Raw genomic sequence first — 23,180 nt, 5'->3', positions numbered from 1 at the left:
ATTGGAGAATGGCTTGCGTTTTTGTACAGTTGGTTTAGCTCTTTATAAATTTGAGTAATTAGACCTTGGTCAGAGGTTTTTGTTATGAAGATTGTTTCCCAATTTGTTGCTTCCCTTCTAATTTTGGTTACATTGGTTTTGTTTGTGCAAAACCTTTTTTAATTTGATGTAATCAAAGTTGTTGATTTTACATTTTGTGATTTTTTCTAGCTTTTCCTTGGTTTTTATGTCTTTCCTTTCCCAAAGGTCTGACATGTATACTATTCTGTGTTCACCTAATTTACTTTTAGTTTCTTTCTTTATAATCAAGTCATTCACCCATTCTGAGTTTATCTTGGTGTAGGGAATGAGATACTGATCCAAACCTAATCTCTCCCATACTGTCTTCCAATTTTCCCAGCAGTTTTATCAAATAGTGGGTTTTGGTCCCTAAAGATGGGATCTTTGGGCTTATCATAGACTGTCTTGCTGAGGTCATTTACTCCTAGTCTATTCCACTGATCCTCCTTTCTATCTCTTAGCCAGTACCAAATTGTTTTGATGACCACTGCTTTATAGTATTGTTTGAGATCTGGGACTGCAAGGCCTCTTTCCTTCGCATTTTTTTTTCATGATTTCCCTGGATATCCTTGATCTTTTGTTCTTCCAAATGAACTTTGTTATGGTTTTTTTCTAATTCAATAAAAATGTTTTTTTGGTAGTTTGATGGGTATGGCACTAAATAGATAAATAAGTTTGGGTAAGATGGTCATTTTTATTATGTTAGCTCGTCCTACCCATGAGCAGTTGATGTTTTTCCAGTTGTTTAGATCTAGTTTTAATTGTGTGAAGAGTGTTTTGTAGTTGTGTTCATATAGTTCCTGTGTTTGTCGCAGCAGATAGATTCCTAAGTATTTTATGTTGTCTAGGGTGATTTTAAATGGAATTTCTCTTTCTAATTCTTGCTGCTGAGATATTTTGTAAATATATAGAAATGCTCATGACTTATGTGGGTTTGTTTTGTATACTGCAACTTTGCTAAAGTAGTGTATTATTTTGACTATTTGGCAGGGGTGGGGGTATGTACCTTTTGAGTCCAGCAAGAGGGTTCCTTGGCTCTGTCTTGTTGTTAGGTTTTATTTTCTGTCCCCTAGGAGCATTTAGTTTGTAATTGATAAGGAAGGGTTTTCAGAGGTCTGAACTTTCACTGCCTCTATGCTGCCATATTGACTCTACCTCTAATGTCCCTTTTAATATACCAGTATGTCCAAATTATATTGAAATACCCAATGAACTTGAAATCAGATGACCCATCTTTTTTTCCCAACTCTGTTATAAACTCCATGGGACTTGGGTTGTTTTTTTTTTTAACCTCATCAAGGAAGTTTTCTCATTTGCAAATGGAATGAATAAACTACATTTTAAAGCTTTATCTCTAAAATTTTATGATTCTTATATGTATATATATATATATATATATATAGGAAGTATGTGTTGTATATTAGAATGGACTTTAAAAGCCATTTAATTGAACATGGCTTCTACTCCCTCCTCCCATCTAATACAAGAATCTCCTCCTAAATATTATTGAGAAGGGGTTATATAGTTTCTCTGAACATTTCCAATGACAGTGAGATCGCTATCTTATAATAATTGCAAACATCTTATGAATCAACACACTTAATTTTTTAATAATTATGATACTACAGAAAATTATTCTTTATATTGAGCTAAAACCTGCCTTCTAGCATCATCTATGCATTGGTTCTTATTTTGGGATTTAGAGTATCAATTATCTAACATACAAATAATTTAGAATGATATATGGATATGTATTAATCTAACAAAAATAATTACCTTAGAATTTTAATATGGTTTTAAGGTTTTCAAAGCGCTCTATAAATGTGATCTCATTTTATCCTTACAATATCCCTGAAAGGTAAGAACTATTATTATCCTCATTTTCTAGATGAGGAAACTGAGGCCAAGTGATTTGCCCAGGGTCACATAGCTAGTAAGTGTCTGGGGCTGTATTTGAACTCTTGTCTTCCTGCCTCCAAGTCTTATGCTTTATTTTCTATGCCTTCTAAATGCCTGACAGATGAGGACATTGAGATTCAGTCTTTTTTGGTATTTCATGTGGTTGTTGTTGAGTCATTTCAGTCATTTCTGACACTTTGCAATTTTATTTGGGATTTTCTTGGCAAAGAAAATGGTTTGGCAAAAATGGTTTGCCATTTCCTTCTCCAGTTCATTTTATAGGCTGAGACAAACAGAGTTAAGTGACTTACCCAGTGTCACACAGCTGATAAGAATCTGAGGGCCAAATTTGAACTCGTATCTTTCTTATTCCAGTCCTGCAGTTGTGGCATCCTATACCCTGCATCACCCACCTCCCCTTGAATCCTTTTGTATACATCTAACCCTTCTCCCATGACTGCCCTTAAAATAATAATAATTTTAAAAACCAGAACCTATCCCTAAAATCTTCTCTTTAAATATCCTTTGTTAGAAGTTCAAATCTTGCCTCATATACTTAACAGCTCTTTGGTCTCTTTATACTATACATATAATGTAGCTTTTTGCATATGTGCTATTAAATTATAGATATATTTCCTGTGTAACTTTATATCTGCTCTTCTTCCTTGTTATTGCCAGGTCCCTTAGGGGGAAATAACTATTTTTTACTTCTTTTGAAACTCCTTAAAGCACCTACTAGGCACGTCTAATTCACTGAAACATTAGAGTTTCTAGAGTGCTACAACTCACTCTTTTTCTCTTTTCTGTTTGCAGATTTCCACAAGGTGGAAGTTGCCGTATCTGTTCTTCTGAACCCTGTGTCAGGTGAGTTGGGCATTTCTTTTCAGTTATGATGTTATTGTAGAAATAGTTCCCCCCATCATCTTGTAAGAACAGCTTTCTAATCAAATCGATAAGATTACAAGGCGTGAGACTTTGAAAAGTAAATTTTGTTTGTGGGCAGGGGCCTTCCTGCACAGAGTGTAGGCATGCCCATTTAGGACCTTGTTGAGAGAATCTAGAACTTTTCATTGGTTCTCAGCTAATGGGACTCCCTCCACTGGCTGGGTACGACTTAGTGGGATAAACTTTTGTCAGAGAAGCTTCCCCATTCTGTGGGCTAAACAAGTAGATCAATAGATAAATTCAACCTCTTCTTTACTTCCTTTTCACGGGCTGTTCAAAAAGTAATCCAATGTGCAATAAAGCAGATCTGCATTTTGGGAAGGGACGGGGGAACCTGTGCAATCAGTCTTCTCTCCCCGGGAACTGAAAATGGCAGCCTTGGAGTAATGGCATTGGTGTTTGTGAATGGCCCGAGAAGAGACATTTTGAAAGTGGGTTTTCCCAACTCAAAAATGATAGCACTTGGGACACTAAAGAATTTCCTGGTTCTGCTTTCTGGAACAAGTCAAAACAAGTCACATAGCCTCCTTTGAATATCTTTCCTCCAGTCTCCTTGGCATTTCCTTTTAGTGGAGGTACTCTAAGGTGGATTTTAGAAGTACAAGCTCACAGATCTATAACTGGACAGAACTTCAGAGGTCAACAAGCCCAATTCCCTCATGTTACCCATGAAGAAAATGAAGAAGAGAAAAAGGAGTGATTTACTCAAGGTCACACAACTAGTAAATGTCAGAATTGGGATTTCATAATAGCTAATACATTGGAGCTGTAATCCATAAAACTTGGATTTAAATCTTGCCTCAGAGGCTTACAGGCTATATGACCTGGGGCAAGTCATTTAGTTTCTCATCCTCTGTCTCCTCCTCTATAAAATGGGATCATAATACTACATACCTCTCAGGGCTGTTGTAAGGATCAAATAAGATATTTCTAAAGTACTTGGCACAGTGTCTGGCACATAGTAGGTGCTTAATCAATGCTTGCTTGATGTTTGTTGGATTTTCTTCTTTCCTTCCTTTCTTTCTTACTTCATTCTTTCTTCCGTTCCTCCCTCCCTCCCTTCCTTCCTTCCTTCTTTTTTACTTCACAGGGTTTTGTGAGGTACAAATACAAGAACTTAGGTAAACTGCTTTGCAAACTTCAAGAGCTATATAAATTATATTGGTATTATTAAAGTCGAAAGTGAGGTTCTCTCCTGAGAGGGAGGAGGAAAGGAAGTATTCTATTAAGTCTAAGAAGCAAGAAGATTTGGAATGGACATTGTATAAATTGTGACATTCAATCAGGGAAGGACAAAACAACTAGCATGTAGCAGTTAGTGTCCCACTGAGATTAGATAGCATAAGTATTTTACCTGTCACAAAGGACAGAGTACCTGGTCTGGAGTGAAGAAGACATCTCCTGAGTATAAGTCTGGCCTCCAATACTTACTAGCTGTGCAACTTAAGCCAAGTCACTTAATTTTGGTTGCCTCAGTTTCCTCAATTATAAAATGAGTTGGAGAAGGAATTGGTTTGCCAGTATTTTTGCCAAGAAAACCCTGAATGGAACCATGAAGAGTTAGGCACAACTGAAAAATGACTGAACAATAGTAAAGGTCACACCAAGATAACATAAAAAAATAGATAATCCCATCAGGCTTTCCAGCTCTTTCTGAAATCATCCTGTTCATCATTCCTTAATAGCACACTAGTATTCCATCACCATCATATACCACAATTTGTTTAGCCATTCCCCAATTGATGGGCATCCCTTTAGTTTCCAATTATTGATACCACAGAGAGAGCAGATATATATATATAGATAGATAGATAGATAGATAGATAGATAGATAGATAGATAGATAGATATGTACAAACAGGATCTTTCCCATTTTTAAAAATCTTTTTGGAATACAGCCCTAGTAGTGTATTACTGGATCAGAGTATGCACTTTTTCGTAGCCCTTTGGGAAATAATTCCAAATTGCCCTCCAGAATGTTCAGATCAGTTCACAACTCCACCAGCAATGCATCTGCTAGATGGTACCTCAGAGTTCTTTTAATTTGCATTTCTCTATTTTTTTATTATTTATTTAGAATATTTTCCCATGATTACATGATTCATAATGCCCCCTCCCACAATCTCTTCTCCTCATTCCCAAAGCCAACAAGCAGTTCCACTGAGTTATACATGTATCATTGTTCAAAACCTATTTCTATGTTATTCATATTTGCAGTAGAGTAGTCCTTCAATATCAAAACCTTAATCACATCACTATTGCACTATGTGATCAAGCATGTATTTTTCTAATGCATTTCTGGTTCTGCAATTTTTTCTCTGGATGTGGATAGTGGACTTTCTTACAAGTTCCTCTGGATATCCTGGGTCATTACATTGCTGCTAGTAGAAAAGTCTATTAAATTCAATTGTGCCACAGTGTGTCGGTCTCTGCATATAATGTTCTCCTGGTTTTGCTCCTTTCACTCTGCATCAATTCCTGGAGGTCATTTTAGTTCACATGGAATTTCTCCATTATTCCTTTTAGCACAATAATATTCTATCACCTTCAGATACCACAATTTATCCAGCCATTCCCCAATCAATGGACACCCCCCTCATTTTCCAATTTTTTTTGCCACCACAAAGAGCCTGACAATAAATATTTTTGTATAAGTATTTTTCCTTATTATCTCTTTAGGGTACAAACCCAGCAGTGATATGGCTGAATCAAAGGTCAGGCATTCTTTTAAAACCCTTTGCACATATTTCCAAATTGCCCTCCAGAACGGTTGGACCAATTCACAACTTCACCAACGGTGTATTAGTGTCCTAATTTTGCCACATTCCCTCCAACATTTATTGTTTTCATTTGCTGTCATATTAGCCTATCTGCTAAGTGTGAGGTGATATGTCAGAGTTGTTTTTATGTGCAACCTCTAATCAGAAGGGATTTGTACACTTTTCCATGTGCTTATTGATAGTTTTTATTTCATCATGTTAATACTGCCTATTCATGTCCCTTGTTGATTGTGAAATGACTTGATTTTTTTGTAAATTTGACTTAGTTCCTTATATATTTGAGAAATTAAACCTTTTCAGAGAGTTTTGTTATGAAAAATATTCTCCCAATTTGTTGCTTTCTTTCTAATTTTGGTTGCATTGGTTTTGTTTGTACAAAATCTGTTTAATTTGATAAAATCAAAGTCATTCATTTTACATTTTGCAATGTGCTCTCTCTCCTGCTTGGTCTTAAATTCATTCCTTTCCCACAGATCTGACAGGTTAACTAGTCTATGTTCACCTAACTTATTTATGATTTCACTCTTTATTTTTAAGCCATTTACTCATTTTCAACTTATCTTGGTATAGGATGTTGATCTAAACCTAATTTTTCCCATACTGATTTTCAATTTTTCCAGCAATGGTTGTCAAATTGTCCCAATAACTGGAGTCTTTCGGTTTATCAAACACAAGCTTACTAAGGTCATTTAGCCCTAGTTTATTCCATTGATCCACCCTTCTGTCTCTTAGTCAGTACCATTTTTTTTTGATGATCACTGCTTTATAGTACAGTTTAAGATCTGGTACAGCTAGGCCCCCATTCTTCACATTTTTTTCATTATTTCCCTTGATATTCTTGATCTTTTGTTCTTCCAGATGAACTTTGTTATAATTTTTTCTAATTCTATAAAAAATTTTTTCGTAGTTTGACAGGTATGACCCTGAATAAGTATATTAATTTGGGTAGGATTGTCATTTTTATTAGCTTGTCCAAATTAATCTACTTATTCAGGGTCATACCTGTCAAACTACCAAAAATTTGTATTTCTCTAATCGAGTGATTTCAAAATTTTTTTCTTATGATTATTGATAGCTTTGATTTCTTCATCTGAAAATTATTTATTCATATCCTTTGATCATTTATCAATTGGGAGGGGAATGATTTGGATTCTTATAGATTTGACTTAGTTCTTTATATATTTGGGAACTGAGACCTTTATCAGAGATGTTTGTTTTAATTTATTTTATATTATATATTAATTTATATATTAATTTATTTTATATTGTTTTAATTTACTACTTGGACATCTAATATGATCTTAGGGAAATCACCTAAAGATGATAAATCTCAGCATTTCATTATCTATACTATCTTTTATTAAGATGTAATTACCTTCCTTATCTCTTTTAACCAGATCTATTTTTGCTTTAGCTTTATCTGAGATCATGATTGCTACTCCTGCTTTTTCTTTTTATCTCAGTTGAAGCCCAATATATTCTGCTACAGCCTCTTACCTTTACCCTATGTGTGTCTCCTTGCCTCAAATGTGTTTCTTATAAACAACATATGGTAGGATTCTGGTTTTTAATTCATTCTGCTATCTGCTTCTGTTTCGTGCCTTGTAGAGATTCTTGAGGGCACTGAAAAAAATGACTAAGAAAATAGATTTGAGCCAGACTGTTGAGGTTCCTAAATACTAGGCTACATACAGTGGAAAGAATGCTAGATTTCAAGTAAAAGGACTTGTGTTTAAATCTTGCCTCTATCACTTGGACAAGTTATTTAACACCTCTTGAGGTTCATTTTCCTCTCCCAACATCTCCAGTTCTCTAGTCTCCATTCAGGCTATCATTTCCATTCCCTCTCCATCAGAAAGTTTGACTCCACCCCTTAAACCTCCCTGGGCTTAGGTAAACCAATTTTGGCTTTATATTCCTTGGTTCTAGGCTTCCATAACACTCTCTGGAAATCTTCAGACGAGCCACCACATTTATCCTTCACTCTCTTCCCTTCCCTTCCAGCTCCCAACAGAATGTTTTGTCTTCTACCTCCCATAGAATGTAAGCTTCTGGAGAGTATGTGGTTTTTTGTTTGTTTGTTTTTGCATTTTCAGTGCTTAGTGCAATGCCTGACATATAGTAAATATTTAATAAGTTTTATTTTGATAATATCCTCTAAACTCTTTCCTTGTATGAATATCTGTTGAAGGCATCCTGGAGAGTATTTGCATCTATCACAAGCTTTCTATTAGCAATGGGTCACATGCATTTTTATTCTTCAGAGATGACTGATTCCTTCTCTACTTCTAGATCCCACTTGGAATTTCCTTGTTGTTGTTCAGTCATTTTTCAATTGTGTTTAACTCTTTGTGATCCTTTTTGGTTTTTTGTTTGTTTGTTTGTTTGTTTTTTTAAACCCTTACCTTCTGTCTTATAATTGATACTAAGTATCTATTCCAAAAAGGGCTAGGCAATTGGAGTTAAGGTACTTGCCCAGGGCCACACAACTAGGAAATGTCTGAGTCAGATTTGAATCCAGAACCTCCCATGTCCAAGCCTGGCTCTTTATCCACTGAGCCACAATAGCTTCCCCAAAATGTAATTTCCTTGATATTCTCTCTCTCTCTTTAGTTTTTTTTTAAACCCTTACTTTATATACTAGTAACAACTCTAAGACTGAAGGGCAAGAGCTAGGCAAACATTATTAAATGACTTGCTCAGAGTCACACATCTGGAAAGTATCTGAGGCCAGATTTGAACCCAGGTCCTCTCAACTCTAAGCCACCAGTTGCCTCATCCTTAGGGGGTTCTCTTGGCGAAGATACTAGAGTGGCTTTGCCATTTTCTTCTCCATCTCATTTTACAGATGAGGAACCAAGACAAACAAGGTGAAGTGACTTGCTCAGGGTCACACAGCTAGTAAATGTCTAAGGCTGGATTTGAACCCATGAAGATTAGTCTTGATTACAAGCCCTCTACCCACTGTACCAGGTAATTGCCCTAATTTGCTAATCTGGAATTTCCTATACAACTCTGCATATATATGTATATATATATGATAACTTTTATATGACAATATTTAACTGGTTTAAGAGGAGATTGGTGGAGGGAGAAAGCTAAGAATGAAGTATAAGAAAAGGGTAGGAAAGGAATCTCTGGATTGTCAAAATGGTACAAGAATGAAAGAGAGACAAATTGAGGATAATTCTGAAGAATTTTAAGAAAAAATAAATAAATTTGAGAATAATTTTGAAGAGAGTATTTGCACAGGAGAGACCCAATAGTAAATCCAAGCCCCTTCTATCTAAATCCTAACAAATAAGCCTAAAGATCCCAGTTTTGGGGACAAAAATCCACTATTTGATAAAAAACTGCTGGGAAAATTGGAAGACAATATGGGCAAGATTAGGTTTGGATCAATATCTCACACCCTACACCAAGATAAATTCAGAATGGGTGAATGACCTGAATATAAAGAAGGAAACTATAAGCAAATTAGGTGAATACAGAATAGAATACGTGTCAGATCTTTGGGAAAGGAAAGACTTTAAAACCAAGCAAGAGCTAGAAAAATCACAAAATGTAAAATCAATAATTTTGATTACATCAAATTAAAAAGTTTTTGTACAAACAAAACTAATGCATCCAAAAGGAGAAGGGAAGCAACAAATTGGGAAACAATCTTCATTACAAAAACCTCTTAAAAGGTCTAATTACTCAAATTTACAAAGAGCTAAACCAATTGTACAAAAAATCAAGCCATTCTCCAATTGATAAATGGGCAAGGGGTGTGAACAGGCAATTTTCAGTTAAAGAAATCAAAACTATTAAAAAGCACATGAAAAAGTGTTCTAAATCTCTTATAATCAGAGAAATGCAAATCAAAACAACTCTGAGGTATTACCTCACACCTAGCAGATTGGCTAACATGACAGCAATGGAAAGTAATGAATGCTGGAGGGGATGTGGCAAAGTGGGGACATTAATGCATTGTTGGTGGAGTTGTGAATTGATCCAACCATTGTGAAGGAAAATTTGGAACTATGCCTAAAGGGCGATAAAAGACTGTCTGTCCTTTGATCCAGCCATAGCACTGCTGGGTTTGTACCCCAGAGAGATAATAAGGAAAAAGACCTGTACAAGAATATTCATAGCTACTCTCTTTGAGGTGGCAAAAAATTGGATAATGAGGGGATGCCCTTCAATTGGGGAATGGCTGAACAAATTGTGATATAGGTTGATGATGGAATACTATTGTGCTCAAAGGAATAATAAAGTGGAGGAATTTCATGGGGACTGGAACAACCTCCGGGAAGTGATGCAGAGTGAGAGGAGCAGAACCAGGAAAACATTGTACACACAGACTGATACACTGTGATACAATTGAATGTAATGGACTTCTCCATTAGTGGCAATGTAGTGATCCTGAACAACTTGGAACACTATCCACATTCAGATGAAAAACTGTGGGAGTAGAAACACAGATGAAAAACAACTGCTTGATTAAATGGATCAAAGGGATATGGTTGGGGATGGAGACTCTAAATTATCATCCTAGTATAAACACCAACAACATGGAAATAGGTTCTGAACCAGGACACAAGTAATAACCAAAGAAATTGTGCCTCACCTGTGGGAAGGGTGGGTGGAGGGGAGGGAGGGAAATAATGTGATTATTGTAACCAAGCAATAATGTTCTAAATTGACTAAATAAACTAATTCAAATGGGGGAAAAGGAGTAAATAAATAAATTTGAGAATAATTTTGAAGAGAGTATTTGCATAGGAGAGACCCAATGGTAAATCCAATCCCCTTCTATCTAAATCCTAACAAATAGCTGTTAGAGGCTTTACAAACAATATATAGCACCTCATAATATTGCTGTTCACCCAGTGATCACTCAAAATGTCCCGTTTTAATATAGCCCCCAATTTATACACAATTGGTAAGAAATTACAGAATTAGAAGTCACCTAGTGAAAAGGTCCTTAACCTTTTTTATAATGTGGACTTCTTCAGCAGTCTGGTGATAACTATGGACACCTTGAGATAATGTTGTAAAATGGGAATACAAAGGAAATCAATTATACTAAATTGAAAGCATGGTTTTTTCCATCTAAATTTATGGACCTCAGATAAAGAACTCTAATTTCTAATTCAATCCCTCATTTTACTGAAGAGGAAGCTGAGATTTATCATCTTTAGGTGATTTCCCTAAGATCATATTAGATGTCCAAATAGTAAGTCTCAATGACAGAAGCTCAGAATCAAAAGGGTCATCTTGTCTAACACATACCTGAACAGGGATCATTTCTACAACGTATGAAGCACGTGGTCACCTATTCTTTGCTTAAAGACCTTCTTAGATAAAGAACTCTCTAGAGTAACCGTTCCCATAATTGCACAGGTCTGATTATTACATAAGATAGAAATCTGCATCCCTTCAACTAATTCTATCTTCTAGATGCAAGCAGAGAAAGAATATTCCCTATTTCACATTATAAATCTTTAAATAATTGGAACCAGCTATTAGCAGCCCTTTCCCACCCCCTACTTCCCTAAGTGATCTCTTCCCTAAAAATAACTTCTTCCATCTTCTTCAACTCATCTTCATGATCTTGAGTCTTTTCATTATCCTAGTCACAACAGCAGAACCAAATCTAGGGTTACCAAGCTCACCTTCTCTTTGTGGTTCACTTTATCCCTATTCTTTTTCCCAGAAGAACTTTCAAAACGAGCACCCTTTTTTGGTGCCAGCATTCTTTGCCAGTTTCAGCTACAGTATCTTTCCTAAACTATAACACTCAGAACTGAACACAGCACTTCGACTTTGGTCTGACCTGGGTAGAATACAGTAGGATTATTACTTTTTGAGCTGTGTAAACTATGCCTTTTAAAAACCAGTCTAAGCTTCTATTTGAAATCATACTTTCACATTCATCCTTCTTTACCTCTCCTTGATGTCATCTTCTGTGCACATCCTCAGTTTGCTGATACATTCCCTGGCCTTAGATTAGGAATAGTGATGCAATTGCTACCTGTTCCCTTGAAGTCTTCTGTTTCTTGCCCAACGCTTCTTAATCCTTAGCAATGCTTTTTAGATTCCTTCTGGCAGGACCGTTTGTACCCACATGTATCATCAGGCCTGGATAACAGTCAACAAGTTTGACAGATCTTAGGATGTTCTTCATCACATTCCTGAATATGTGCCCTGGGATGATAGCTGACCTCTCCACTATTAATGTCAGGTCAACAAATAGCTATCCCAGTCCTCCCTCAATGAGTTGTCACCAACTGCCATTCTTCATCTCATCTTCCTCTGATCTCTTACTTGGTAGCACCTGTGAAATCATGTCCTATCATTTCTGAGAGGTCAGTTCCTGAGTCTTTGGGAAGAGTCTCATAACAACAACAATAACTAGTATTGATGTGCATTGATAGGGTCTCCCCTATATGGATGGAACCAAAGGGCCAATCAAGTTACAAAAACAAATGATCACATCACAATCCTTTAATCGTGGACAACACTTGGCATCTACCCAGAATGGCAAAGCCAAAGAATGGAGTCATATTAATATGGTGTGATAACATTTAGAACGGATTCATTCCATTCATCCAAGGAGTTCAAATCCATTTATTTCCTCTCCTCATGCCAATCTCCAGATACCTTGTGATCCAGTGCCCCTGGCTCACTTTTGCAACACTCCATCTATCATTTCCATGCCTTTGCATTGGCTGTCTTCTATGCCTAGAATGCTCTCCCTCCACCCACTCCACTTCTTGTCTTCCTCCAAGATTCAGCTCAGATATCACCTTCCACAGAAAATCTTTCCTGATCCCATCAAATGCTAGTGCCTTCCCCTCTGAGATGACCTTCCATCTAGTCTGTCTATATCTTGTATGTATCTTGTTATTTACATATTAATCCAGGGACTATTCTTGCCTTTCTTTGATTCCCTAGTGCTCATTATAATGCCTACCACATTTGTTGTTATTTAGTCATTTTTTGGTCATGTACAGCTCTTCATGACCCTCTTTGGAATTTTCTTGGCAAAGATACTGAAGTGGTTTGCCATTTTCTTCTCCAGCTCATTTTAAGGATGGGTAAACTGAGGCAAACAGGATTAGGTGACTTCCCTGAAGTGTCACTTAATAAATGTTACTTAGTATCAGAAATCAGCTTAGAACTCAGGAAGATGTCTTCCTGACACCAGGCTGGGCACTGTTTGTTTGGTGTTTGTTGATTGGCGGACTGACTGATCCTTCAGTTCTCCTTCTAGTCCAAGATTGTGCCATACTCTAGAAAGAATTACTCCCTTGGCATTAGTGGCTCTATTAGATCATAAACTCCAAGGTGAAAGGCTCTGTCTTAATTCTCTTTACATAATTTCATGAAGATTATTCCAGGTGTTTGTTTGTTTGTTTTAAATCAACCTGTTCATGCTATGTTTGGAATTCACTCTTTTTTACTTGCTTCTCCCAGAATACCTAGCTTCCTTCAAAACACTGTTGAAGTGCTATCTCCTACAAGAGGTCTTTGCTAATTCCCCTCTATTTGCTACTGCTTTCTTCCACGTGAAATTACTTTGTATAACTGCATATAGGTTATATTTTCATATCTTTATAAATTGTATATCCCTCCTACCCACCCCTAGTAAAATATCAGCTCCTTTAATGTAGGTTCTAGTTTTCATTTTCTCCTTGTATTTTTAATGCCTAGCACACTATTGATGCCTTTTTAATGTTAAATTGAATTAGATTATAGTCTTTCCCTTATGCATTCTAGAATGATTTCCTCTGGAGTGCAGTACCACAATTGGGGCAGAACTGAAGGCTTTTTCCTGAAGTTTCAAATGTTCCTTGCTAGTATCTGGTTTCACGTGGTCCTGGTTACATCTCAGCAAGGTAAGGTGTCTTTCTTTCTTTCTTTCTTTCTTTCTTTCTTTCTTTCTTTCTTTCTTTCTTTCTTTCTTTCTTTATTTTTGCATCTCCTTTTACGCACAAAAATGAAAAATTCAAGAGAAAGAAGAAAAGCGGTAAAATTGATAGAACTCATTTTCAGAAAACAGATTTCAAATAATTTAAAAGAATAAGTTGAACATGACTAATATGAAAATGTGTTTTGCATGACTTCATATATATATATATACACACACACACACAAATGAATCTTTACATCCATACATGTAATAGGTATTGTATTTCTTGTCTCCTTAGTGAGTGAGGAAGTGGTGGGAGGGAGGTAGAGAATTCAGAACTGAAAATTAAAATTAATAATAATAATAATAAGTTGAAGAAGGAAATTAAATTTACAAAGCAGATATGCAAAAAGAGACTTGAAAAGCATGAAGGGTAATGCAATTGTACAACAATTATTGTCATTACAAATTATATATTCTTAAAAGGAACTATTAAAAAGACAGACAAAAACGCTCCTTGGCCACCAGAGGAATCTTATTGGACAAACCAAAAACTTCCTTAATTGTGACTCATTCTAAAGAGATAACTACCCAATGAGGGAAACCAAAATTTCAGTGGATTATGGGGCCTCTCTTGTGACCCTCTTATGCCTGCCTCCTCCACATTTTGCATGTGGCCAGCACTACATTAGCTGTTAAAGTCAATAAATCCCATGCTTTGAAGACTTTAAAAACTATATGAGGAAGTAAGATCCATAAACACAAAACAATCAGAAAATTATACGAAATAGTAGATCACTAATTTCTGAATTAAAGGTAGTGAATCAAGGGTTCATTGACCATATGGCTGTATCTAGAAAAGTCATGGAGTATCGCTAGTCATCCCAAAAGACAATGGTTTCCTTGTGTTTAGAAAGATCTAAATATAAGGACTAAACATTTTCTTTTAGAAAGGATGCTAAGACAAGATAGATATTCCTTTAGTGTTCAACAATAGAAATATGGCTATGAATTCTATTATAAATGCCATTAGTCTTATTAGTTAGAAATGACCTTTTGTCAAAATGAGAAAGTGAGCCTCATGTAATGGGTTTTAATCAGAAGACCTGGTTTCGAATCTCAGCTCTGTTGTTATTTATACGATCTTAAGAAAGTTTAAATTTCCTCTCTCTGAGTCTCAATTTCTTCATCTGCAAAATGGAAACATTGAACTTAATGATCCGTAAGTTTTCTTCCAAGCTAAATAAATTATTATTTTTCTACAAGATGCAACCACAGTAGTTTTACCTAGATGCCCCGAGGTGGCTCAGCATGAGCCTGGAATCAAGAAGACCAGAGTTCACTAATGGCTGTGGATACCTATAAGCTGGGTGAATCACTTGTCTTCTACTTGTTTCAGTTTCCTAAACTGTAACAGGGATACAGTTTTGCCAGGTTGTTGTGAGGATCAAATTACATTTATTGTTGTTCAGTCATTTCAGTTATGTCTGACTCTTCATGATCCCATTTGGGGTTTTCTTGGCAAAGATATTGGAGCAGTTTGCCATTTTCTTCTCTAGTTCATCTAACAGATTAGAAACTGAAGCAAACAGGGACAAGTGACTTGTCCAGGATCACACAGCTGGTAAAATAGCTGAAGTCAGATTTGGATTCAGGAAGATGAATCCTCTGGACTCTGGACCTAACCCTCTGTCCACTGTGCTACCTTTCTGGCTGGCTGGCACAGAATAGATATTAAATAAAAGCTTATTTCCTTCTTTCCTTCAAGATATTATTCAGTATCTCTTTTTTCAACAAGGGAAGGTAACACTAATAATTTCTATCTTTTTTTTAAACCCTTACCTTCTGTCTTGGAATCAATACTGTGTATTGGCTCCAAGGCAGAAGAGTGGTAAGGACTAGGCAATGGGGGTCAAGTGACTTGCCCAGGATTCACACAGCTGGGAAGTGTCTGAGGCCAGATTTGAACCTAGGACCTCCCATCTCTAGGCCTGGCTCTCAATCCACTGAGCTACCCAGCTGCCCCCTTAATAATCTCTTGATAGACCAGTGACCTTCATAATTTGTCATTCTATTACTTGATGAAGTCCTGATGATTATAGAGAGCAAGAAAGTGACATGATCAGACCTGTCCCTTAGGAAATAAGCTGGATTTGCAGCTGGATTAAGGATAAATTAATAAAAACTGACATTTATTTTTCTCTCTCTTTTTAAAATTAATTAATGAATTTAGAATATTTTTCCATGGTTACATGATTCATGCTCTTTCCCTCCCCTTCTCTCTCCATACTTCCAGAGCCAACAGGCAATTCCTCTGGGTTTTACATGTATCATTGTTCTTTTAAAGTCAACATCTCCAATCACATCCCCATTGAACCACATGATCGATCATAATCATATGTTTTTCTTCTGTGTTTCTACTCCCACAGTTCTTTCTCTAAATGTGGATAGCATCTTTCTCATAAGTCCCTCTGAATTGTCCTGGATCATTGCATTGCTGCTAGTATAGAAGTTCATTACATTCAATTGTGCCATAATGTATCAGAAAAATTGACATTTATTTGGCACTTTGCATGTGTAATTTCATTTAAGACTCATGATAATAATAATAAAAAAGGCTGTCAAAACTATCTTCCTAAAACACAAGCCTGACCATACCACAACAGTAAACTACAGTAGTTCCCTACTATCTCTAGGATTAAATAAAGATTCCTTTTATAGAAATTAAAGCTTTCACAAACAGAATCCAATTTACTTTTGTTTATCCCTTATTTCTGTTTTAGAATCAATACAAAGTATCCACATCAAGGCAAAAAGGACTAGGCAACTGGGATTAAGTGCCTTGCCTAGGGTCACACAGCTAGGAAGTATCTGAGGTCCTATATCAACCCAGGACCTTCCCTCTCCAGGCCTGGATCTCTGTTCAATGGGCCACCTAACTGCCCTGCATCTTCCCTTTCTATGCCCTTTGCATATGCTAAAGTTCAAATTGGCCAAACTTTCCCCACCCCCTTCCTTCATCATTCATCGAGCTAGCCAAACACCACACACCATGCTATCTTCCATACCTATGCCTTTAAACCACCTCTGATACATGCGATGCACTCCTTCCTTCCTTCCTTCCTTCCTGCCTGCCTGCCTTCCTTCCTCCCTTCCTTCCTCCCTTTTTTCCCTCCCTCTCTTCCTCCCTTCTTTCTTTCCTTCCTTTCTTCCTTCCTCCCTCCCTTCTTTCCTTCCTTCCTTCCTTCCTTCCTTCCTTCCTTCCTTCCTTCCTTCCTTCCTTCCTTCCTTCCTTTCTTCCTTCCTTCCTTCCACCTCTTTAAAATCCCAATTTTCTTCAAATCTCAGCTCAAGCATTACTTCCTACATGAACCTTTTTCTGATTCACCCTAGCTGCTAGGGTTTACTCCCTGCCCCCCAAATTACCTTCCATTTATTTTGTATCTACTTAAATATCTAATAGCCCTGGAGGCTAGTACATTTTGTGGCACAATGTGGGCACTGAAAAAATGCATGTTGAATGACTAATATCTACAACTCTGGGACTAATTTTCAATTACCTGTTGAATAGTCCCCATCCAGTCTTCCATCATCTCAAGATCATCCTGCCTAAAATTTGTGTTGCCTCTAAAACCAGCTATCTGACCACATATGTTGCCCAATAAATGTATATATGTGCATATATTACATATATAAAATATATGAACCAGCTATCCAGCTGCCCATAAATATCATCCAAGAAATGCATTAAATATTACATATATAATATTACATTACATATATAAAATATATAAGGATATGGATACCTCCTGCCAAATGATCTAGCTTGTATCTTTCAAAGGTCTACCATGTTGCTTTGCATGAAATGATGCAAATGATGCAAATGATGCCTATTCCATGCTATTCACTATAGTGAGAGACAAATTCTGTAGGGCCACCAGTACTCTCCTAATCTCTGAGTCCAGTGGAATTGTTTTCCCTTTTTCTCGGGGATCACTCAGCAGCATTTGAAACTTATTTTTCATCACATTCTTGAAACTACCCTCCCTTAATATGGCGCCATGGAAAGGAAGCTTTATGCACTCAGGTCCTGGGTTTGACTTTTCTGTCACCATGAATAAGTAGCTCAAGCTCTCAGGTCCTAAATTTCCTCAGTTGCAGAATGGGAATAATAATGCTTGCATTACCTAATAGGGTTGGGAGGCATGCCCTTTGTAAACCATAAAATCACTATGTAAATATGAATAAATATTTGTTGATTGATTAAATAAATAAGTTTGTAAAGAATTGAAAACCATTTCTCAAGACACTTGAATCTGAAGTTTGGAGTGGTACCCCTGTATAGTTTCTTGACTTAAATTCCATGTGTTGTTTTTCTTTCAAGAACTTTTTTTATTAGTGGTTTGTTTTTTGAATCATTAAATTTTCCCACATAGTCTGTCCTTCTTTTCCCCTCACAGAGAGCCAATCTATATAACATGTTTTATATATTTTTTCAATTAATCATTTTTCAAAATAAACCCCTACCTTCTGTCTTAGAATCAATACTAAGTAATTAATAACTAGGCAGTTGAGGTTAAGTGACTTCCCAGGGACATATAGCAAGAAAGCATGAGGCTGAATTTGAACCCAAGACCTCCCATCTCTATCCACCAAGCCACCTAGCTGTCCCAACACATAATATTTTTTTAAGTGAAAGGAAAAAAAAAAGAGGGAAAAGTCAGCAAAACTGAGATTGGAATAAAAATCCCCTGAGGTTCCTTCTGGGCAGTAAGGTTTGTCTTGCTGTGTTCAAATCTGGTCTCCTGACACTAAGTTATATGACCCAGGCCAAGTCACTTAGCTCTGATTCCCTCAGTTTCCTTATCTGTAAAATGAACTGGAGAAGGAAGTGGCAAACCACTCTGGTACCTTTGCCAAAAATCCTTCAATGGGGTCATGAAGAGCCAGATGTGGCCGAAAATGATTAAACAACAAGGTGTCTTCTGGGTCTAACTTTCTGTGCTTTCACAATTTGGTTTCAGTTATCTGAACTTGAATTCATTGAATATGTGTGCAAACGTGGGCCTCCATTGGTTCCAAGGTAGCTTTGAAAAGCCATTCATTGCAAGATTCTGATTTATTTAATTTTACTTGACTTATGTTTGCTATATGACTCAATGATTAGCTGTGCAACCTTATTCTGTTAATGCTTCCTCTTGGGTTCTTGAAAGATAAACATTATCTTTTGTGGGGCACATATGGTAAATGAAGTCTAATGACCATTTATGTTCCAGATCACAGGCAAACCAATAATACTCTTATTTTGAATACTGATCTTCAGGGGCCAGCTGGGTGGCTCAGTGGATTGAGAGCCAGGCCTAGAGACAGGAGGTCCTGGGTTCAAATCTGGCCTCAGACACTTCCTAGCTATGTGACCCTGGGCAAGTCACTTGACCCCCATTGCCTAGCCTTTACCTCTCATCTGCCTTGGAGCCAATACAAGGTATTGATTCTAAGATGGAAGGTGAGGGTTTAAAGAAAAGAAAAGAAAATTGATTTTCCTAGAATAGTATCTATTAGCAAGTGCATACAAGTTAATTAATTTTGTTTTATCAAGTAACACAAGCATTATTAAATGCCTCATTTCTGCTTAGTGGGAGGTAGCTAGAAGAAAGGCTAGACAGACTTTCTCAAAGACAAGAAGACCCCAGTTCGAGGTCCACTTCTTTGTCTTTTGATGGGGAGCTTCTTCTTGGAGAGTATCCTAGACAAATGAAATTTTTAAAAAATCCTATAAAAAAAAAGTGCTCCAGGCACTAGAGATTCACAGACAAAAATGAAATTTGTCCTGCCTCAAAGAACTTCTGATGGGACAGTATAAAAGGAGAGATCCAGAGTGTAACTTATAAGTGTATTTGACTTACATACATTATTTCTCAACAATCCTATGAGATAAGTACTCTAAGCCTAATTAATCCATTACACAATAAGGAAACATGCTCCAGGGTGTTCAGTGATGTGCCTAGAGTCACAGAGCCCAAAGTGTCAGAATCCAGGCCTTCCTATCTCTTTTTTATTGTTCAGTCATTTCAGACCTGTCCAACTCATCTTAACTCCAATTTGGGATTTTCTTGGCAAGGGTACTAGAGCAGTTTGCCATTTCCTTCTCCAGCTCATTTTACAGATGAGGAAACTGAGGCAGAGTTAAGTGACTTGTCCAGGGTCACACATTTAGTAAGTATCTGAGGCAGGTTTTTAATTCATGAAGATGAGTCTTCCTTATCCCAAGCCCAGTGCTCTGTCCACTGGCACCACTAGCTTCTTATCCCTAGAACCAACCCTTTAGCCACTGAGGTATGGTGCTTTCCATAAAGTCAGGGGCAGGTGTGGTATGAGCCTGAGATTTCTGCACATTGTGACCCTGTTATAAAATGTTTTCCTTCATGGGTTGTAAATATTTGGCATGAAAAGAAGCAGAACTTTTTTCACCTCTACTTTATTAGAAGTTAAAAGAAAAAATAACTGGGATTAGTAAAGATATTTGATTTGTACTTAGGTGAGGTATAAATTGTGATTTATACAATCTGCTAAGATGCTTCTTTCTATCCCCACCAAAGCCAAAACAATTTTCCTTCTCCCTTTTTTCCTTCTTTCCTTCCTCCCTTCCTTCTTTCTTTCCTTCCTCCCTTCCTCCCTTCCCTCCTTTCTTCCTTTCTTTCTCTTCCTTTCTCCCTCCTATCCTCCTTCCCTTCTTTCTTTCCTCTCTTCCCTCCTTCCTTCCTTCCTTTCTTTTTCTTCCTCCCTCCCTTCCTCCCTCTTTCCCTCCCTCCCTTCTTTCCTCTCTTCCCTCCTTCCTTCCTTCCTTCCTTCCCTCTTTCTTCTCCCTTTTTTCTTTCTCTCATTTCTTCTTCCTTCCTTCCTTCCTTCCTTCCTGCCTTTCTTCCTCTCTTCCCTCCTTCCTTCCTTCCTTCCTTCCTTCCTTCCTTCCTCCCTCCCTCCCTTCCTTCCCTCCCTCCCTTCCTTCCTTCTTTCCATCCTTCCTCCCTCCCTCCCTCCCTTCCTTCCCTCCCTCCCTTCCTTCCTTCTTTCCTTCCTTCCTCCCTCCCTCCCTCCCTTCCTTCCCTCCCTCCCTTCCTTCCTTCTTTCCTTCCTTCCTCCCTCCCTCCCTCCCTTTCTTCCTTCCTTCCTTCCTTCCTTCCTTCCTTCTTTCCTTCCTTCCTTCCTTCCTTCTCCCTCTTTTCTTTCTCTCATTCCTTTTCTCCTTTGTCTTCCTTTTTCATTCTCATTGCCCTCGATTGCAGAATCCTTGTCATAGCCATTTTCATTTCCTCCCTTTGGGGGGTGTGGGAGGGGGTGGAAATAAATGTCCATTTCTTAATAGCACATAAATTTTGCCCGTTCTCCATTCCCACGGCAATGATTGAAAACTAGTAGACTGACTGGTTGGTTCAGATTCTGATAATCCTTTGAAACTTGACTTCTTGTGGTAGGACCCGAGTGTCACAGCCATTCCAATTCCTCGGCCTTTGTTTTTGGCACAAGCTTTGAAGGTCGGAGGCCTATTCCCGGAAGCACTTTTAAATGACGCTTTTCAGGCCTTTGACCAACGTTTCAAAGTGACTCATACATTCTGGGTTGGGTTTATACATAACCCCACAAAGGACTGGATAAAGATTAGGAGAGACCTGAGGAATGCAGAGTTTTTCAGCTAATTTATTTTTATTAATGATTAATTGGCTGTTCCTTAGCAATGCTATGTTAAAATAGACTTTAATTTTCTGATAAAGCCAATCCGTAGACTTCTAAGTGGAGGAAAAAGGAAGTAGAGTGATGCTACCCCAAATTCAAATAATCAGACTGTTTTAGAGCTGGACAAGGTCGGAAAGATTTTTTATGGAGTTGAAGATAAGATGCTATTAGAAATGGCTCTGGTGTTCCCATTCGACATCTCCACTTTTCTCAATGTCTCCTGTCTAGGAATTTACCCTATAGGATGTTGTTTCAGCACAAGCCGTCCTCAGGTTGCCTTAATAGATAAGTAATAAACAAGGACAACAATCGCCCCCTGATCAGGCTGCAGCTAAAGTACTGAGTTCAGCAAAGGCACCAGATCTTAGAAGCGATGCTGATAAAATGAAGCAAATCCAGAGAAAGGCAGGTGTAGTCAGAGGGCTGGACAACATGACCGAGGAGGGCCACTTACAAGAATTACAAATATTTAGCCTGGAAAAGTGCAGACTTAGAGCCAACATGAAATTCGTCATGTTGTCACTTCAGAGAACTAGAGCAGCCGGATTGCACAGCCTGGAGTCAGGAAGAAGAGTTTTCCTGAGTTCAAATCTGGCCTCAGACGCACTAGCTGTGTGATCCTGGGCACATCACTTAATCGCATTTGCCTCAATTTCCTCATCTGTGAAATGAGCTGGAGAAGGAAATGGCAAACCATTCCAGTATCTTTGCCAAAAAAAAAACCCAAATGGGGACATGAAGATTCAGATGCTACTAAAACAGTTCAACCACAAAACAACAAAAACCTATGGAAAAGGAATTAAACTTCTGCTAGATCTGACAAGAGGCAGAGGTTAGTGGATGGAGAGCTATCCTTGAAGCCCGAAAGACGTGAGTCCAAGTCAAACTCTGACTCGTACTGACTGTGTGACCTTGGACAAGTTATTTCCTTTCACAGCTCTAGAGCTAAGAGTCTAAGGTGCTGCCCTATATTGGCAAGGGGGTTGTCTTTTCTTTTCTTTCCTTTTTTTAAAAACCCTTATCTTCCAGTTTAGAATCAATATGATGCAATGGTTCCAAGGCTGAAAAGTGATAAAGGCTAGACAATGGGGGTTAAGTGACTTGTCCAGAGTCACATAGCCAGGAAGTGTCTAAGGCCATATTTAAACAGGACCTCCTGTCTCTAAGCCTGGTTCTCAATCCACTGAACCAACTATTATCTCCTTTTTACAGATGAGGAAATTGAGACAAATGAGGACTAAATGGCTTGTTCAAAGTCACATAGCTAATAAATATCTGAGGTTAGATTTGAACCCAGGTCTTCCTGACTCCAGTACTAGCACTCTATCTACTTTGCCACCTACTTTGGGGGTGGTAATGAGTTCTTCATCACTTATAATCTTCAAGTGAAGCCTGTATGGTCACTTGTTAGGGGTTTATAAAGCAGAATTCATCCTTCTAGCACGCGTTGGGCTTAAATGTCCACTAAAACCCCTTCCAACTCTGCCTCTTTGACCTGTTTCTTAGATACATTTCAATATATAGTGATGGTTCACATATTTGGGATAATTGAGTTTAGATTAATGTAAATCGATTAAAAACTCAATTAAACAATCCTTTAAATTTAATACTATTTGAATCTCTTCCACCAGAGTTAGTCCCTCTAATTAGGCTAATTGTAAGCTAATGAATGAACAAGAATGGTTTGTAGCCTCCACTATGACTACTATCCCTTGTGAAAACTGGGGTGCCGTCGAGTCTTTAATTTCCCTGCCACCTTTAGGGTAAAATAGAGGCTCTCCTGTGTTAGACGTGTAAAGCCCTTCCCGGGCTAGCTTCATTAGACGGCGCTCCCACAGGGTCCAGCCAATCGAGTCCTTTCTCTG

At 37.7% G+C, this 23,180-nt stretch overlaps 1 protein-coding gene across 2 annotated transcripts in view; it reads left to right on the top strand.

Annotated features, from left to right (window-relative positions):
* ADGRG2 (adhesion G protein-coupled receptor G2) overlaps positions 1-23,180 on the top strand; it is a 178,984-nt gene that overhangs the window by 50,858 nt on the left and 104,946 nt on the right. For both annotated transcript variants that reach the window (XM_007500817.3, XM_056808693.1), the window contains exons 2-3: positions 2,773-2,823; positions 13,452-13,570. In XM_007500817.3, coding sequence (XP_007500879.1) covers positions 13,453-13,570 — 118 coding nt within the window. In that variant the 5' untranslated portion in view covers positions 2,773-2,823; position 13,452. The remainder of the gene's footprint in view (positions 1-2,772; positions 2,824-13,451; positions 13,571-23,180) is intronic.

The sequence above is a fragment of the Monodelphis domestica genome, chromosome 8 (genome assembly GCF_027887165.1).
Source record: "Monodelphis domestica isolate mMonDom1 chromosome 8, mMonDom1.pri, whole genome shotgun sequence".
NCBI classification, from domain to species: Eukaryota; Metazoa; Chordata; class Mammalia; order Didelphimorphia; family Didelphidae; genus Monodelphis; species Monodelphis domestica.
Note: the sequence above shows the minus strand (reverse complement) of the source record. Positions and strands in the feature narration are given on the sequence as shown.